We start from the raw sequence: 18,957 nt of genomic DNA on the forward strand, positions 1-18,957 counted from the left end.
ACTGCCTTCCATAGTTGTTGTCACACCACGTTTTGCCCAACTAATCTTCTGACCTTCTTTGGGGAGGATTGAAACCGCTATCATCAAACAATGCTCACCTAGACTCAACCCTTCTATCCACTTCGCCACAGGTTGGATTTTATGGTCTTAAAAATTCAATTTTGTGTTCTTCCATTGTCGGGTCCGTGCCAAATGCTATTATTATTTTTCTTCATTTTTTTTAATTATTTTTGGAATGAGATGAGGCTTCATTCTTTTTGCAGACTGTTATCCTCATCTTAAAAACTTGTATAAATAAATTAAGAGAATTGTTTCTTTGTCTTTTTTATTTTTATTTTTATTTTATTTTCCTTGTTTTTAACCATTCTATAGGAATCTATCATGGACTTCTACTGGCATTATTCCGGTAAAGACTTAATTGACCCTGCTGGTAAAGCCAATTTTTGCCGTGCTATTTTAGTGGCCACGTATGTTTTCAGATCGCTGACTGAGTACATCCAGGTAAGTAGCCACCATTTTAATCTCTTGATTACATGAGCAGAGAGACAGTGGAAATAACAATCACAGTAAAATTAATAGATCGAATAATCGAAATAATACAAATTCTTTTTCTCATGTAATAATAATTAATAATAATAATAATAACAATATAATTAATAATAATAATTATTATTAATAATAATAATAATTATTATTAACAAATAATAATAATAATTATTATTATTAATAATAATAATAATAATAATTATTAACAAATAATAATAATAATAATAATAATAACTAGCAGAAGCTGTGGAAATTCCACAGGGGACTCATTCATATGTAATATATTGATGTTGACATACTGTAGATGTTCAGCGTAAATGGAGACACTCTGATATTATTGTAGCTCTTTTGTTAAAACTGCAAAATTTTTAGCTAGCAGGGGCGCCCGGCATAGCCTGGCTGTAAAGTACGCTTAAATATGATATTTTAATTCTTGCAGATTTCGTCTATATTATTACAGAGTTAATGTTCTATCGATTTTCATATATTATAAAGTTGCGATTTCAAAAATAAAAAAATATTTTCATATGACTTGGGCGCATCAGCTTGAATCGATACCAAAACCAAAACTTATGAAACAAATATATATATATATATATATATATATATATATATATATATATATATATAACTTGAGTCCTTTCAGCTAGAATCGAAACCGAAACTAAAATTCATGAAGAATTCTTGACAAAATTATTTATGAAAAAATAAATGACTTGAAACCAAATTTCAGTGAAGACCAATGGTTGCTGCCAACGAAATTCATTTTCAAAGGTTATTGAAAGAGGTGGATACTGGAAATCTAGGGAGACTTGTTGTCACCTAAACTCTAAAGAATACCACCGGTTGTTGTCAGTGAGCAATCTCTGATGATGGCCTATGTGAGAACTACTAGTCAGTATTAATAATAATAATAATAATAATAATGATGATGATGATTAGGAAGAACAAGTACATCCAGGTAAGTAGGGACCACTTTAGTCTCTCATATCTGCTGGCTTTGGATAGTGTATTTTTGGTGATAGTGACATCTTTGAAAAGTGCCAAGAACAACGTTAACAATCAATATACGTGTAGTTAAATTATCGAAAGAAAAAGAAGAATAAAAACATGAATCTTATGAATGGGTTACCAGTTAGCAAGAGCTAATTTAACAACGGAAATTTTGGAATGAATGCAATAAAACGTGGATTAACGAACATAATATATGGGTTAATGGGTAGAAATCAGAGGCCCAGAGTATTAAGGCTGGAGTCCTCAGAGGTTAGGCCCAACTCTCTTCCTGATCTACATCAATGATCTCCCCAAACACATACTTAAATTATTCGTTGACATCTATGCTGATGACACGACCATCTATGACAACACATCAAAGGCCATAAATGACAAAATTCTCTTTGATTCTCTCTTCTCTGATCTTTAGCGCGTGGTACAGTGGGGGAAGAGGTGGCTGGTTACTTTTAATGCATCTAAAACCAAGCTCCTATCTTTACATCATCAATGCCCTGATTTCCATCTGGCATCAATTGAAATGGAGGGCTCTCGTCTTGGGGAGGCTCCATGTTTTGACAAGCTTCTGGGTTTGACCTTTACTCCTGATCTGAAATGGAACACGTACATCAAGTCTGTTGCCAAGGTCGCTGGGAAAATGGTGGGATCCTTCTACTGCTCTAGAAGATATCTCACTACTGATGCAATTCTCTATCTATATAAAGGCCAAGTACGTCCAAGGATGGAGTACTGCTGCCACATCTGGGCAGGAGCTGCTATAAACAGCCTATTCTGCCTTGACAGAGTACAAAATAGACTGGTCCCTCCTCGCCAATCTTTTCTGAAACCACTGTGAATAATTTTCCCCACTTTTTATCTGTGCCTAAATCAAAACATAAATTCCATGAACAAAGCTTATTTCTTAGAAGTGCACACCTGTGAAACTCTCTTATGTTTGCCTGTTTCCCACCTGACTTGGATGTTTTCAAGTCCAACATAAACAAATTCCTGATGAACCGTCTCCTTAAGTAAGACACTTTATCAAATCTCCAATACTAACGATTGCTACGATACTATCCCATTGATTACTGTACACGTCATAACCCTTATCTCCGAGTGGCTTCCGGGTCTTGATAAGTGGTGATCACCATGTAAAAAAAAAAAAAACAAGAAAAAACAATATACAGAGTGGTCCGCTTAAAAGTAGCCCAGTAAATGTAATAGAGAGGAGGACATTCTTTTATTGCTTAAATTTCATGGAAATGTTGGAAGTGCTTCCCATTGATATCTATAAATTTCATGGAAATGTTGGAAGTGCTTCCCATTGATATCTATAAATTTCATGGAAATGTTGGAAGTGCTTCCCATTGATATCTATAAATTACATGGAAATGTTGGAAGTGCTTCCCATTGATATCTATAAATTTCATGGAAATGTTGGAAGTGCTTCCCATTGATATCTATAAATTTCATGGAAATGTTGGAAGTGCTTCCCATTGATATCTATAAATTTCATGGAAATGTTGGAAGTGCTTCCCATTGATATCTATAAATTTCATGGAAATGTTGGAAGTGCTTCCCATTGATATCTATAAATTTCATGGAAATGTTGGAAGTGCTTCCCATTGATATCTATAAATTACATGGAAATGTTGGAAGTGCTTCCCATTGATATCTATAAATTTCATGGAAATGTTGGAAGTGCTTCCCATTGATATCTATAAATTACATGGAAATGTTGGAAGTGCTTCCCATTGATATCTATAAATTTCATGGAAATGTTGGAAGTGCTTCCCATTGATATCTATAAATTTCATGGAAATGTTGGAAGTGCTTCCCATTGATATCTATAAATTTCATGGAAATGTTGGAAGTGCTTCCCATTGATATCTATAAATTTCATGGAAATGTTGGAAGTGCTTCCCATTGATATCTATAAATTACATGGAAATGTTGGAAGTGCTTCCCATTGATATCTATAAATTTCATGGAAATGTTGGAAGTGCTTCCCATTGATATCTATAAATTTCATGGAAATGTTGGAAGTGCTTCCCATTGATATCTATAAATTTCATGGAAATGTTGGAAGTGCTTCCCATTGATATCTATAAATTTCTGGGCACGTTTAACAACGTTTGCAGATACTGCCTATACATCTTCTGTGGTGATTCTCCGAATAGTGTTGCTAATGTTCTCCTTTAGTTGGTCTAGATTGTGAGGATTATTTGCATAAACTTCTTGTTTTAAAGTCTTCCAAAGATAAAAATAACATGATTGCAAGTCCGGGGGAACGTGGTGGTCATAACCCTTTGCTTATTGTTCTCTCTTCCGTAAACATGTCATGAACTCGTGTCAGTGATCTGTGAGACTTGTGACATGTAGCGCCATCTTGTTGGAAAAAGAATTGCATTTTGTCTTGTGGTGTTAGATGGTTATTAAGAGAAAGATTAGAGATGTTGGGCTACTTTTAATGTTATGGGTGTATATATATATATATATATATATATATATATATATATATATATATATATATATTTCTTTTCTCCTTTTTATGAACTCTTTGCACTAAAAACTTTTTTTTTTTTACATTTATGACTAGTTTTCATATAATGCTGTTCCCATTAATGCCAGTACCAGCAAATTAATAGCTTCGCTATAATATTCATTTGCTAATATCTTTCCTCTGATGAGAAGAACACATTTCGTTGAAACTCCATGGATTAAGGAAATTTTAATATATCTTATTTGAGTATCCTGTTGAACAATAGATTCATGTAAAATCTAATCTACGGTCTTAAATTTGTTTTCTTATATATATATATATATATATATATATATATATAAGAACAAAGAATTAATAAAACATGTTAAAACACTTTAAGAAGAGTTAAAAACATATTTAATTTTCAAAAAGGAAACACAGATTAAGTGGATTGTCCTTAATCTGCGGAGTTACTTTTACATCTGGTTAGGATTATTTTATAAATATTAAGCCTTTAATATTTATAATATATTTTAAGTTTGCTATTTTAGATTATCTTTGAAAACTTAATTGTAATTCTTATTTCATTTATGTGTGTGTGTGCGTGTGAGAGAGAGAGAGAGAGAGAGAGAGAGAGAGAGAGAGAGAGAGAGAAAGAGACTTGAGAAAGAGACAGATCAATTATAAAGTTTATGTCTTTAATTCAAATTTTTTCATTTCTTTTAATTTTTCAGGGTCCTTGTGCCCAAAATCAATTGGCATTAGCCCACAGTAGGTTGTGGGATGCCGTTGGTGGTTTCTTGTACATATTTGCCCAGATGCAGGATAAATTATCCAAGGTAAGTTGTGTGATGGCAAACAGACAATGATGCAATAGTCAACAGAAGAATTCCATTGTAAAGAATATCAGTGTCAAGGGTAGACATTAACTTGTTGCCCACTTCAGCATGATGTGACACAAAGTCAGAAAGTGGGAATGTCCAGCCAGCATCCCTAAACGAGGGGCACTCCGGCATAGTAAAAATTGCCTGTGCGTCTCCATCTGCATTTCCCAGTAAGGGCGCCTCAAGAAACAAGCAATAAACTTGCCTCACTCGAAAGTCGGTTGGCAAAGCCTAAGAGAGTGGACCTCCTAAGTAATACTCAGGCAGCTTACAGGTATTGAACCAGTTCCTGGCCCTGCACTTGTCGAACTGATTGTGAAGGATGGATTCTTGACTCATACTTTCTACCCAAGTCTCCAAGCAGCCAAAGCAGCAAGGAGACTCATCCTCATTGTTATAATGAAGGCATTCCTTATTGAATGCCCCTTGTAATTCTGCGGCGGTAAGAGTCAAGTTTTGTCCAGTTCAAAAGTTGTATCAGTATTTGCAATTTGATTTACTTGTTTTGGTAGCAAAAACTGTGGATATTTTTTTTTGTATGTGTCTAAGAAATGATTTTATTGATTGGTTCTTTGGAATATTTTTTGACAAAAGACAGTTTGAAAAAAAAAAAAAAAAAAAAAGACATGTCCGATTTGTGTTTTAGCTATTTACTAGCAGGCCGCCCGGCGTTGCCCGGTCGTAAAATATGCATGAATATTTTAATACAGGAACTGAAACATGTGCATGCGAGTATTATATTTTTTCTAAATCTTTCACTTTTTGTAAGCAAAAAAAAAACGCAAAAAATACTCAAGCTGAGATTGAAACCAAAACCTAAAGACGAGACGATGAGTCGAGTACAATAACCATTCGGCCAGCATGACAGACTCTTTAAATAGATGTTTTCCAACTGACTTATACTTCACATAAGGAATCCGTAACGTGGACTATTTACGCATGCGCAATCATGAAACAGTTAGCAAACAGAGAAAAACTCCATAACTCCTACATACCAATTTTTTCAATTTTGACTCCTTAGAAGCCCTTTTTCTGGAGGAAAACTGATTAAAAAGTTTTCCACATGTCTGAATAACCTATGTACCAAAATATCAAGTCTGTAGATTAAAAATTTAGTGAGTATATAGGTTGAGAAGTGTCCTTACACATACACACACACACATTCCCACTTTTGTAGAATATAAGATTTTTTTCTTCTTTTTCAGGATTTTGAACAATTAGAACTACTCAGGGAATTTATGAACCTACAAAAAGAAATGATGATCATGCTGCTCTCCATGCTTGAAGGTAAAGGAAAAGAAACAATTCTCACATATTTATTTTGTTTTTATCCTTTCAACAAATTTCATTGATAATTTTGCCTCCTAATAAAAATTGAAAACTCCAAATTAAAAAAGAAAAAGAAATCCCTTAAGTTTTATAACTATAATAATCAGCAGCAGCAGCAGAAGAAAAGAAAGTAAAGAAAGAAAAAAAGTGTATGAAAAGAAATAAGTTAAATACAATAGAATGAGATATTAAGTGTGTATGTATATGCGAATCTCGCATACAAAATGCTAGCTGCACGCTTCCTGTAATGTTTCAATCAAAGGGGCGTAACTACCAAAGGATTTCATCATCATCAGTGGGCCTGCCGTTTAACAACATTGGCGACCATGGCTCCCTAATGTGGTTGGCTATCCATAGCCTAAAACAGCTTAGCTTTTGACAATAATCCCATCCAATCGATCACGTTACCTATAAAAGTGCATCATGATCGACCTTGCAGTTTTTGATCCTGGCATTCTACCAATCAATACCAAATGTTCTATGCCTCTTTGATGGTAAATATGTCCTAAGAAGGTCATTTGTGTTTTTATCATAATTTCCATCAGCATTCTTTTAGTGCATCCAGATTTAGTTCATATTTCCTCATTAGAAATGTGATCTTTCCAAACGACACCTAGTATTTGTCTCACAAACCAAATTTCTGCGCTATTGGAGGGGGAGGAGGCAGATAGTCCAACTTTCACAACCATATAACAAGATAGACCAAACATACCAAAGGAGTTACCTGCCCTTTAAAATGTAAAAAAAAACAGCTTGTGAGCCAGTTACACAGCAAGCAGGCGGTTAATAAAAAAAATTGTTGATAGTGACCAATAAAAAGAGCAGGGTAATATTTTATTCAATTTAGGTAAACAAAATTACCATAAGTCGCTACAATAAATCTACTGTTTCAGTCAGAAAAGACATTGTCAGGCGACAATAAACCTCCAGTTTTACTCTAGCTGACCTCAAGTAAAACCCAAGGTTTATTGTCACCTGATGATGTTTTTTTAGATTGAAACAGTAAATTTATTGTAGCGACTTATGGTAATTTTGTTTACCTAAATTGAATAAAATATCACACACACACACTGTATATATATATATATATATATATATATATATATAAATGAGTTAAATTACAGATTAGATAATCAAGTGAATTATTGTCCTATTAAATATTACAGTGAGATAATATTTTCAAGACGATCCTAGGCAAAAAGTTAAAGTTAATTGAACTCATCTTAACGTTGGATTGGCCAGGCTGTATGATATCCTTTATTTATGACGTTTAAATACCTTTTAAGTAACTTTTTCAATGTATGTGCTGATGAGCTAAATATATGTCTATTCATAGCTGATAATTTTGATAATTGCATTTCATTTCCTCTGATGACATGAGCTATTATTGAAAATCCATGAATTAAGGAAATAAATATACTTCTTTTCGATATATTCCTTGTTTTAAATAATAAATTCTTAAGAATATATCTTTATGTATATTTTAATCTACAGAATTTAACTTTAATACATACACTTTAAGTCCTCACGCGAAAGTGCAAGACACAAAATGTTTTAAATAATAATAATAATGGAATAACAATAACAAAGACTTTCGCTGGCGAGGACTACTGGATTTATTTTATGTAATGTGCATTTTTTTTTTTTTTGCAATTTAAAAACATTATCTTTCATCTAGCAATTAATGATATAGATATAAAATTTTCAATGATTTTTTTTTTTTTAAAGTGCAGCAGAATGTACATTACATAAAATAAATCCAAGGTAATTTTTTGATTCAATTTAAATTAAATTTTTATACCTTACTTTGTAAAATTTGTAAAAGTGCACTTTGAAGATAAATAAATTTCAAATTGAATCTTGTACCTTTATTTTTAAAGCCTATAGCAAAAACATTTTATTTAACAATTTTCATGCCTTGGATGAAATGCTTTTCTAGAGAAAATCTCTCTAACATTGTTGTTCTTATATTATGGTATCTTATATCCGGGTTAGGCTGAATATTAATTAATTTTGCCACTTTTTTGACCAGGTAACGTAATGCATGGGCCAATTGGTAAGCAGATGGTTGACACCCTGGTAGAATCTTCAGGAAATGTGGAGGTAAGTCCAAAACAATATTGGCATTTAGCTTACAATCTCTGTTAATTGTTGACATTTGAGTGTCATCTATCTACGAGATGGAAATTATGAGGACAGGTTTTATAAAACCTGTCCTCAATATCATGCATGTCAAAGTCAGTGTCCCACGAGGTCCATATGAGTGGGTTTGTGCTGTTATAAGGGTGACACTTCTATAATTATAACTGAACTCGTTTAATAAAAAATATTGGAGAATAAAATACGCATCAAGTGCGCTTGAAACCAAATCACAATGTAATATTAGGAAAATAAACAAATATTTTACTTGTTTGAAATTTATCACAAATATATTTCAGAGGTAGACTCCATCTTCAGTATGGTGTTTTTTTGGGGGGTTTTCCTTTTCTTCTTGCTTGCCATGTTGTAAATTTGGAAAAAGAAGTCTGTATAGAAACAAAACACCACACTGAAGATGGAGTCTACCTCTGAAATATATTTGTGATAAATTTCAAACAAGTAAAATATTTGTTTATTTTCCTAATATTATGCTGTGATTTGGTTTCAAGTGCACTTGATTCATATTCAAATTAAAACAACGTTCCTATAGAACTCTCATTCTTGACGATATTGAAGAATATTTTTTTATTTTAATTTACAAACCCACAACAGTTTGGTCCTCTTCAAGAATTTTAGTACGGATGTACATATGGTTTAACAACAATGATATTAAAAGAAATTAGCATGATATATTAATGTGTTCTTTATTTGAATATAATAAACCACTTTAAATTAATGGTTAAATTGCATCTGAATGCAACAGCAACAAATGGAATGCACATAAATTCCAAGAATAATCATACCAATTAAATAACGTAATGAACACATATGCAACATCAACCTGATCCAGTAGTTTTCTAATATGCAGAAACTTTTAAATTGTCACCTTAAAAGAAAAAATTAACTAAGAGGAATAACCAATACAAATCCAAACTACATAAATTCCAAGAATAATCATACCAATTAAATAACGTAATGAACACATATGCAACATCAACCTGATCTAGTAGTTTTCTAAGATGTAGAAACTTTTAAATTGTCACCTTAAAAGAAAAAAATAACTAAGAGGAATAACCGATACAAATCCAAACTACATAAATTCCAAGAACAATTATGCCAGTTAAATAATGTATGAACACATATGTAACATCAACCTGATCTAGTAGTTTTCTAATATGTAGAAACTTTTTAAATAGTCACCTTAAAAGAAAAATCAACATAAGGGAAATTTGTCATAGTCCTTTAGTAAGAGTTATCGTTTCCTTCTTGATTTTTATTCATTCTTTTTGGGTTTTTTTTACTTATATCTTGCTTTATTTATATTAAATCAAAACCAGGTTCACTCTTAGCTTGTATTCTGTGTATAAAAAACATAGTAATAGTACAGAAAAATAAATCTGAATTTTCTTTAATAAAAAAAATTATTTCTCATTATTTTTTTGTTTGTTTGTTTTGCAGATGATCTTAAAGTTCTTTGATATTTTCTTGAAAATGAAAAATATCACCTCATCAGAGGCATTCTTGGTAAGAAGCGGTTCTATTTATCTCCTCATTTCATTGTTACCATTTCTAATTGTCTTATCCCACTAATCTACTATATCTAATAAATGCCTCAGTTTATACATGTATACATAATTCTCATTATAAGATTATAAGAATAAACAAAACAGATAATAATAAGTGAGCATGGAAATGTATGTATTAAAAAAAAAAATAGCCTCATGTTTTCAATAACAAAACGAAAGATTCCTTTTGTTGATATAAAAAACAAAATGCAATTTATTTGACATTTTGAGCCTGTGGTTATGGAGACAGAGAGAGAGGGGGAGATGGGGTGTTAATTAAGGACGATGGCGATGACGAAAATATGCAAACAACTCTCTATTGACCAGAGGACTTTCTCTTCATAACTCCTCATAACAATTTGTTTTTATTATCATTGTAGTTGGAATTCCCATTGTTTGTTTTATTCGACTTACGTTATTCTACGTCACCGGTCATAAACTGTAACTCTTTTCTTTAGAGGCCATCCTGTTCTTTGTTCCGCTTGTTATTTTTGGGAAACCCGGTATTGCCCGGCTCCATTATCCAAACACTATAATAATTAGGCAGAGCATTTCTCAATCAACACATCTTATCATAGTAAATAGCATTTAAAATGATATTTATAAATTTAATTTTATGCCGGAGAAGTATCTCAGTTAACCAAAAAAGAAATGCACAGTATATGTAAAACACGTTTATATACATATGTATTTCTTCATGATTTATCCTTTTTTTCTCTCTTCTTATTTGAAACCCCTGAAACGAAATAGGATTATGATACAAATCGGGATGGATTCATATCAGTGAAAGAGTTCAGACAACTTATGGAATCACAGAAAATGTATTGTCGGTGTGTATGACTAACCTTTGACCTCTAAATGTCAAGATGTTGTGCTGTTCTGGCACTAGGTGCCACCTTAATTTGATCTGTTGTCTGTAGAAGTCTTTCTTATTTGTTGAGTAGGTGAACATAATGGTGGTCACAGGAAGAATTTATTTTTATCATAATTGATATCATCATCATCATCATCATCATCACTTACTCACTAGGAGTGGTCACACAAGCAAGCATCCAAGATTGCTCTTTGAGAACAACTTGTGGTGTTCCCTGGAGTCTGAGTGACAACAAGTCTCCCCAGACTTCCAGTAGTCTCCACCTCTTTCGATAACCTTTGCAGCATTATTATTATTATTATTATTATTATTATTATTCAAACTAAAGCAGATGGAATTGTTTAGCAGGATACAAGTGAACCCAACACTACAGCACATAAATATAGGTTGCATGTGCATGGATACATGTATATGTATCTGTATATTTTCGTGTGTATATATATATATATATATATATATATATATATATATATACTTGTTTATTGTTATATAAACATGGTCACATCCTGCTGCTACAAATAGCCACTTGTTTCAATCAAACAACAGATATCATCAGGCAGCGACTTGACTATTCAAAAGTTCAATGAATAGGTTATTCATTGAACTTTTGAATAGTCAAGTCGCTGCCTGATGATATCTGTTGTTTGATTGAAACAAGTGGCTATTTGTAGCAGCAGGATGTGACCATGTTTGTATAACAATAAACAAGTATTATCAGCTCTTTTTATTGAGCACTATCTAACAACCTCGTTGAATTCATTAGTCCATTACTTTTGAATAAAAAACCCCGAGTATATATATATATATATATATATATATATATATATATATATATATATATATATATATGTTTCAGAATGTTTTCCTTTATCTGTTATTTTCAAAAATGTTATATGTTTATGTGTGTGTGCCCATTCACGACTTAAAGCATTTTCGAAATCAACTTCCAAATAAAGAGCATACGCAAAGGTATTATAACTGTTTACAGCTGTTTCAGAGAAGTCAATATTTTAATGAATACACTAAACCATAATATTATTTAAATACTAGATTATCTTCAGTATAAAATTTTTGTATGTGCAAAGCTTATATTCTGAATGCATTATTCTCTCATTCATTGAAGCATAATCATACTTTTGTCGGCAGTGTTGTACTTTGTCCCGAAAATGTTCGATAACTCTTGGCGGTTCACAATTTACTATGACACCGTCTAAGCAGGTGCGCGTTCATATTAATTTGATTTTACGCAGACGAATTTGAATAAATAACCCGACGCTTTTTCATTAAAGTTTCGATAAATTTGCACTTTTTTTTTAATACGCACGTTAAAGTTATTTCAAGTTATTACAAATACAAAATTATTTAATTTATTTTTAATTTTCACGTTTTAATTTTTTTAAAGTTATTTCAAGTTATTACAAATAAATTAATTTCGAACAAACAAAATATTGAATAAAATGACAATTGTATTAAGTTTTTGAATAAAAATTATTTAACACGAACTAACAAAATATTGAATAACACGAAAATTATTTAACAGGAACATTTTTATTAAGCATCTTGCTCTCGAAACAAAATATTGAATAAAATGGTACTTGTGCAGTTTTGCATAGACATTAAAAAATGAAAAATATTGAATAAAATTTATTTAACACGAACAAACAAAATATTGAATAAAATGATAATTATTTAAGAACATTTGTTTAAGCATATTGCTCTCGAATGCATTTAATGATGCGAGGAAATGCGTGCTCCTTCTCACGTCGTCTCCACAACTCTTCCATGAGATTAGTGGAACAAATTCTCATTTGTCGCTAACTCTCCTAAGTTTTCTTTTTATGTGGGACCAAAATCCCTCCACAGTTTGTGTGTGGACTAATGAGTCTACTGGATTTATGAAATTTTGTTCGTGGAGCACCTTATCGTGACTGCTGGGCATACTTCCGTAGGCCGCCCATCCGTCACTGATGATCCTGGTCCCTGGCAGAATCCAAGATCTTATAATTGGAAGTAGCATGTCCCGATCCCTTCGTTCTACCACTGTAAGGTTGCATCGACTACTTCCTCTTTCTACGGCTCCAAAAACCCACACTCCATTTTTTGCTCTCCCTCTATTATATTTCCTTCCGAAGAATAGAGACTCGTCGATCTCAACTTCTTTTGGTACATTTGTCTATTTGCATTCCACCCAGTTGGGTTGTCTATGATATCTTTTTCACAGACTTCTCGGATGAAAGACATCCAGTTAACTATTGTGTGTTCCGATACACCGAATTCATCTTTTATTCTGCGCTGGATCATTTCCATGCTCCACCAGAATATTAATGTCAGCAACTTACTTATTGGCAAGCGGCTTCTTTCGAAGAAGGAGCCTTTCCTGACAGTGGCTGTGGATTTGCAAGAATCTGAGGGACAATTCCACACATATCCATCAGAAGGTTTTGACCGTTTATGCAGAACCCTACGATTGTTGCAACTTTGGCATACGCTGGTATTCCGTATCAGGCCTAAAGAAGCTGCAGCGTCTGATCAGTTCCAATGACTTCGGTAAACTTTGCAAATGTCCAACTCGTTTCATGTATTTCGGCAATTGTTAACACACGGTTAACAATTTCTGTTCTTATATTGAACAGATAAATAAAAAATAAATAAATAATATAAAGATAAATTAATTAATTTGTAATAACTAGAAAGAACTTAAAAAATTAAAACGTGCAAATTAAATAAATTAATTGTGTATTTGTAATAACTTGAAATAACTTTAACGTGCGTATTAAAAAAAAACGTGCAAATTTATCGAAACTTTAATGAAAAAGCGACCGCGTGCTTTTTAGACGGTGTATTTTATTCAATTGCATAAAATCAAATTAATATGAACGCGTACCTGCTTAGACGGTGTCATAGTAAATTGTGAACCGCCAAGAGTTATCGAACATTTTCGGGACAAAGTACAACACTGCCCTTTTGTCTTCAAACAAGCAAAAATAGTTAAATTTATTTCAAATAAACCACGACGGTTGAATCAGCGCTTATCGCAAATTCAAGCACAATTAAACAACATGGAGATTTCTATAATGTAGCGCCATTAATAAGTAAACTTCTATTAAAAGAACATAATTTGATTTTAGACATAGATTAACTCTCTCGCACGATAGAAAACACCTCCTATAATAATTAATACATATAATAATTAATACATATAATCAGTCAATAAATTACATAAAAAATACAATTTTTTTCATTTCACATCCATATTTGAATTATAACGGACACATTTGTTCCAAAAAGAATATGAATTGCATCATATCTTTTTAAATATATTAACGGCTATATGACGTTATAAAAAAAAAAATCTTACTCTCTTTCACCACGCTATTTCCCCCTTCCTTTTTTTAAATTTCCAACGATTTTTTCCGTTTCTGAAATGGAACAGGATCACACATTTCATTACATCAAAAATATATTTTCAAATAATTGTACTGGTGTTTTTTGTTTTTTTTTTCTTAATTTCACTCATTCAGAGGAATCTGGAAATAAAGACGAAACGGTGATGAAGGAGAAACTTGGTTTGTTCCTTATATATATATATATATATATATATATATATATATATATATATATATATATATATAATTCGGTAATCGAAACGTGTAACTAAGCAGTTAAAACAGTAATAAAAAATAGATATACTTGCTATGCAATAGTATTGAGCACTCTCTTCAGATTTTTACTAATTACCATTTTTGCTATATATATATATATATATATATATATATATATATATATATATATATATATATATACTAGCAAAAGTACCCGCCGTTGACTGGGTTCAAAAACAGCCTACAGAAAATGGACTCTGATTTATGAAAGTATTATAGGTTATGAAAAGGAAGGGTTGTAAAGAGATAGCTTCGAATTTGGGGGTATCAAAATCAAAGCAACATATAATGAAAGTAAAAATAATATAGATAAACCTCATAATTTATTATAGCATACCTGTTCACACTGAAACACTAATCACAATATTCTGTGGATCTATATGAAAAAACCTTGTTAAACTTTCCATTCTATGGAGGTCAGGTGCGAACGAACACCCCATAATTTTATTGTACCATATTTCTTCAAACAGAAACATAATTATCAAAATATACTTACACAGGTAGATATGAAAAGTCTTTATTAAAGTTTGTGCCTATTTCCATTCTATGGAGGCCAGGTGCGAACGCAGACCTCACAATTTTATTATACCATCCCTATTTAAGTTAAAACATACTTATCAAAGTATTCTTATGTACATCTATATCAAAAACACTTGTAAACGTTTTTTTTAATTTTTTAATTTTTTATTTCCATACTTTGTGGACCAGGCGCGAATGCAGACCCCACAATTTTAATGAACCACCGTTCTGCCAGATCAAACATACTCATTCCTATGGCTCGATACATCTATCATTATATGTAATCAGTTTTTTAAAATAGTCAACCATATAGGAGCCTATTCGTGACCACACACACACACACCCATTCAGCTTTATATTATATATATATATATATATATATATATATATATGTATGTATGTATGTATGTATACATTCAGCATTAATAACACTATGCAAGCTAAAAATTTATATAGATCATCCATAAAATACATCCAAAGAAACAGACCCCTTTGCTAACAGTACAGAAATATTCCCTCTTCCATGTTTCTTAGTGACAACAGTATTATCTTAATAAGAATTACAAAGTTTCTAAAAGGTTTCAGTCCTAGAAATGCTTGCTAAATCTGAATATTACAGATTCAGAATTCATTCATCCTTCGTTTCCTATTCCTGCCTTCATTATTCACCATTTTCCATTCATCAAATATTAAAAAGAACGTGTAACCATTTTTATTTATTTATTTATTTTATCTTTTCTCATAATAAATTTTTTATTTTATTTTTTTAATTTATTTTTGATTGTATTATTGCAATGATTGGTAATATAAGAAGGTCGGATGTTAGATCGGCCGAAACGTTGTGAGAATAAAAAAAAACAAGATGAGAACAGTAGTCCGACAATTCCAATAATACAGATTTTCCATATTTAAATTTTTAATAAAAATATGCCACAAATAAATTGTTTTTGACTAATTTCCCAACTTCATTTCCTTTTAAATAATTCATGTCTCTAAAAATAATGATGACCAAATTCAATTTTTATCTGATGTTGATAAAGATTTTCTTTTGGTACTTTTATTTTAGAAACTAAATAATGATATTTGTTTTCATATGCTTGTACTCGATGCGAAGTGTGTTAGAATGATGTAGAAAATAAATTTTCCATTTTTAAATCAAACTACGTATCGGAAATCTCCGCAAAGAATTTAGCTAACCTGTTTAAGGAAATGACCTCACAGAAAGTCAACTTGACAGAAAAGCTGCTCAAATCTTCCTTGCGTTATTGCTAATGAATATTCATCTTTGGAGGAATTTAAAGAGAAAACAAAACGAAGAGACATGACTGTATTATGTGGATTACTATACACAGCTGACAGAGAAAGGCAGAACAATTACTAAGCTAAAGAAGAAGATGGCTGCAACAGAGAGGAAATGAGAGTCAGACGATCTCTACACCTTGCCACTACCTTTACAACTACTACAAAAACCAGACATGACAACAAAAACCTAGCATGCGGTTTCAGTGAATATATTACAAGTAATAAACAAATAATCAGATGACCATAGTGGTATATTTAAAATATATATATACGATAAAAAATATAAAATATAGATTATTTGGGCTATTTTTTTTTTCTTCAGACTTCTACAATGGATATCTTTTTGACAAATTTCAAAGAAATTTAGAATACTTGAAAAATAAATTGTAAAAGACATATTCTCCTGAAGATTGAAGGTTCAATTCTCAATGTGGACGACCAAAAAATACAATTGCAAATTACTTAGAACCTCTATCCAGTCGTGGCTGACAGAATGAGAGCATGCTACCTCCGAGAAGTAAATAAAGGGTTTCATTTAAAATTCTGTTCTAATTCCCGAATTCGACGGAAACATTCTAGAGTTCGACAAGATAGACCTGAGAAGATCGGCGGTTACATCAGCTGTAACGTTGTGAAAATGACACTCAAGATGAAAACAGTAGTCCGAAGGTTCCAAATAATATTAATAACCAATACTCATCTAAAAAAATTCAGAAATGCAAACTAAATTTATTTTTTAACAGCAAGTCGCCAGCCAATAGAGATGATGAAGGTTATCTCTTACACAGACATGAACCTCTAATCCAATAACTGAAGTCAAGGTAAAGCTTCCTTCCAGCCATAGCAACATATGAACAAAAAAAAACAGACTGCACCTCCCCCTCTACTACTGACATGGAAATCACTCCTTCTGAAACATTCCCTATTGATTCAGAAACAGTGTGGATACAGTCGTGGATGCTTAAATATCTGAGAATAGGAATGAGGTAATTAAAATATTGAGAGATGGGCCTATGAAGCTGACCCAACTATCTGTGAATGTAGATACGAGGGCCATACGATGCAACATTGCCTTGTTTGTTCTTTACTGCCTAACCAGTGCAACCTGAAAGATCTGGCACGTTCCACTTGTAATGCAAAGTGCTGTGTAACAAAGACGGATAAACGTGAAACTGTCATACAACCACATGCTTCAAGAACACACAACGATGAAAAAATATATACAATAAAAAAAGAAAATGCACGTTATTTGGGTATTTTTATTTTTTTTTTAGCTTAATTTTTATTTTATTTATTTATTTATTCATTTTATAAATTTCAAAAGCAAATGGCAATCAAACCAAATTTTTGTTTTAACTGACACTAGAAGTTACCAAGATTAGAAATACTACCCATGATAAATGCCATTTCCCCAATGGATATGTACCTTTGACCAAACTACTGTAGTCAAGAAGTCTCATCAATCATGTTCAGCCCATAACAGCATCTCAGGAAGAGGTCAGCTTATAGCTGGAGACCAAATGACTAGAAAATGACCGTCTTCTACTGACATATGAAACTTTTTCTCTTCTGGAGTTCTCTCTCCTGGAGTAGAATCACCATGGGTTCAGTGGAAAACATTCAGCCACCCAAGAAGAGGAATAGGGCAATCAAAAGTTGTTATGATCAAATGGAGGTTACAAAACCTGACACAACCATCTGCAAATATGGAGTTGGATAGTGATTTACCTTTCACGTGATAGCTTCCTTCAGACTTGACAGACTATGGATACCCACTGTAAGGGTGCTTCCGCATGGAATTTTTGTGGCAAGAGTTGCACACTCTCCAACCACACGTCTCCTGAGTTGGCATTGATAAATACCAGTGGCAAGTGGATGTTCAGGACGACTGATATGTCAAGATAAGTAGAGAGTACATACAGCACCTAGAATTCTCAAATGGTCACCCATCTGGTACTATCTAGGCTCAACGTTGCTTAACTTCAGTGATCTGATGAGTCAACATGATTATGCCGTATGTCACCCTTCACATAACTCCCGTTACAGGCACACGGTTGTTTATCAAAACTTCTATCTTTGTTTTCCAGTCAATAATCCACAACGACAAGCAAGGGAGATCACTCTAAGAACACAAAGAGCATAACTCTCTTTTATCCTAATACAAAAGTAGACAACTACCCTCTATTGCCGAACTAGTGCAGCTTAAAAGAACTTGCAGGGCTCGAGATGTTTTGCAGGTGATACAGGTGAAATAACGCAACCTGTTGAATCAACAATATGTCAATCCCCTTCCCCGTGGCTTTTATTTTGTTTTTCTTTTTCTTTTCTTCAATTAATTTTTCTTTTTGCTAAATCAGGATTTTGATATCAACAAAGATGGATCTGTGTCCCTTAAAGAGTTCCGCACCGCCTTAGAATCACAAAAAGTGTACTCTAAGTAAGTCCAAGAGAGTGTTTGAAACCCCCCACCCTACATCATCAAAAAAAAAAAAAAAAAACGTTCTGCATGTAGACCAAAAACCTAATACATAACAAGCTTTTATTAGGCTTGTTTTTTTTTTAATTGATTTTTTTTTTAATTGATTTTTTTTTTTAATTGATTTTAACACAACATTTAAAAAAAAATGATAAGAAAGAAAAGAAAAAAATTGGTGTTTTGTAACTT

General features: G+C 32.2%; 1 protein-coding gene across 17 annotated transcripts in view; it reads left to right on the forward strand.

The window, feature by feature from the left end:
- LOC145256229 (ryanodine receptor-like) overlaps positions 1–18,957 on the forward strand; it is a 936,895-nt gene that overhangs the window by 847,598 nt on the left and 70,340 nt on the right. For 14 of the 17 annotated variants that reach the window (XM_080114858.1, XM_080114861.1, XM_080114859.1 and 11 more), the window contains 6 exons: positions 373–501; positions 4,753–4,857; positions 6,108–6,189; positions 8,264–8,334; positions 9,829–9,894; positions 18,650–18,729. In XM_080114858.1, the coding sequence (XP_079970984.1) occupies positions 373–501; positions 4,753–4,857; positions 6,108–6,189; positions 8,264–8,334; positions 9,829–9,894; positions 18,650–18,729 (533 nt within the window). Of the gene's footprint in view, positions 1–372; positions 502–4,752; positions 4,858–6,107; positions 6,190–8,263; positions 8,335–9,828; positions 9,895–10,685; positions 10,766–18,649; positions 18,730–18,957 lie in introns of all 17 variants that reach the window. The other 3 variants (XM_080114872.1, XM_080114856.1, XM_080114867.1) reach the window with 1 other exon arrangement.

This window comes from Euprymna scolopes, chromosome 32 (genome assembly GCF_053919585.1).
Source record: "Euprymna scolopes isolate OS-2025 chromosome 32, ASM5391958v1, whole genome shotgun sequence".
Lineage (NCBI taxonomy): Eukaryota > Metazoa > Mollusca > Cephalopoda > Sepiida > Sepiolidae > Euprymna > Euprymna scolopes.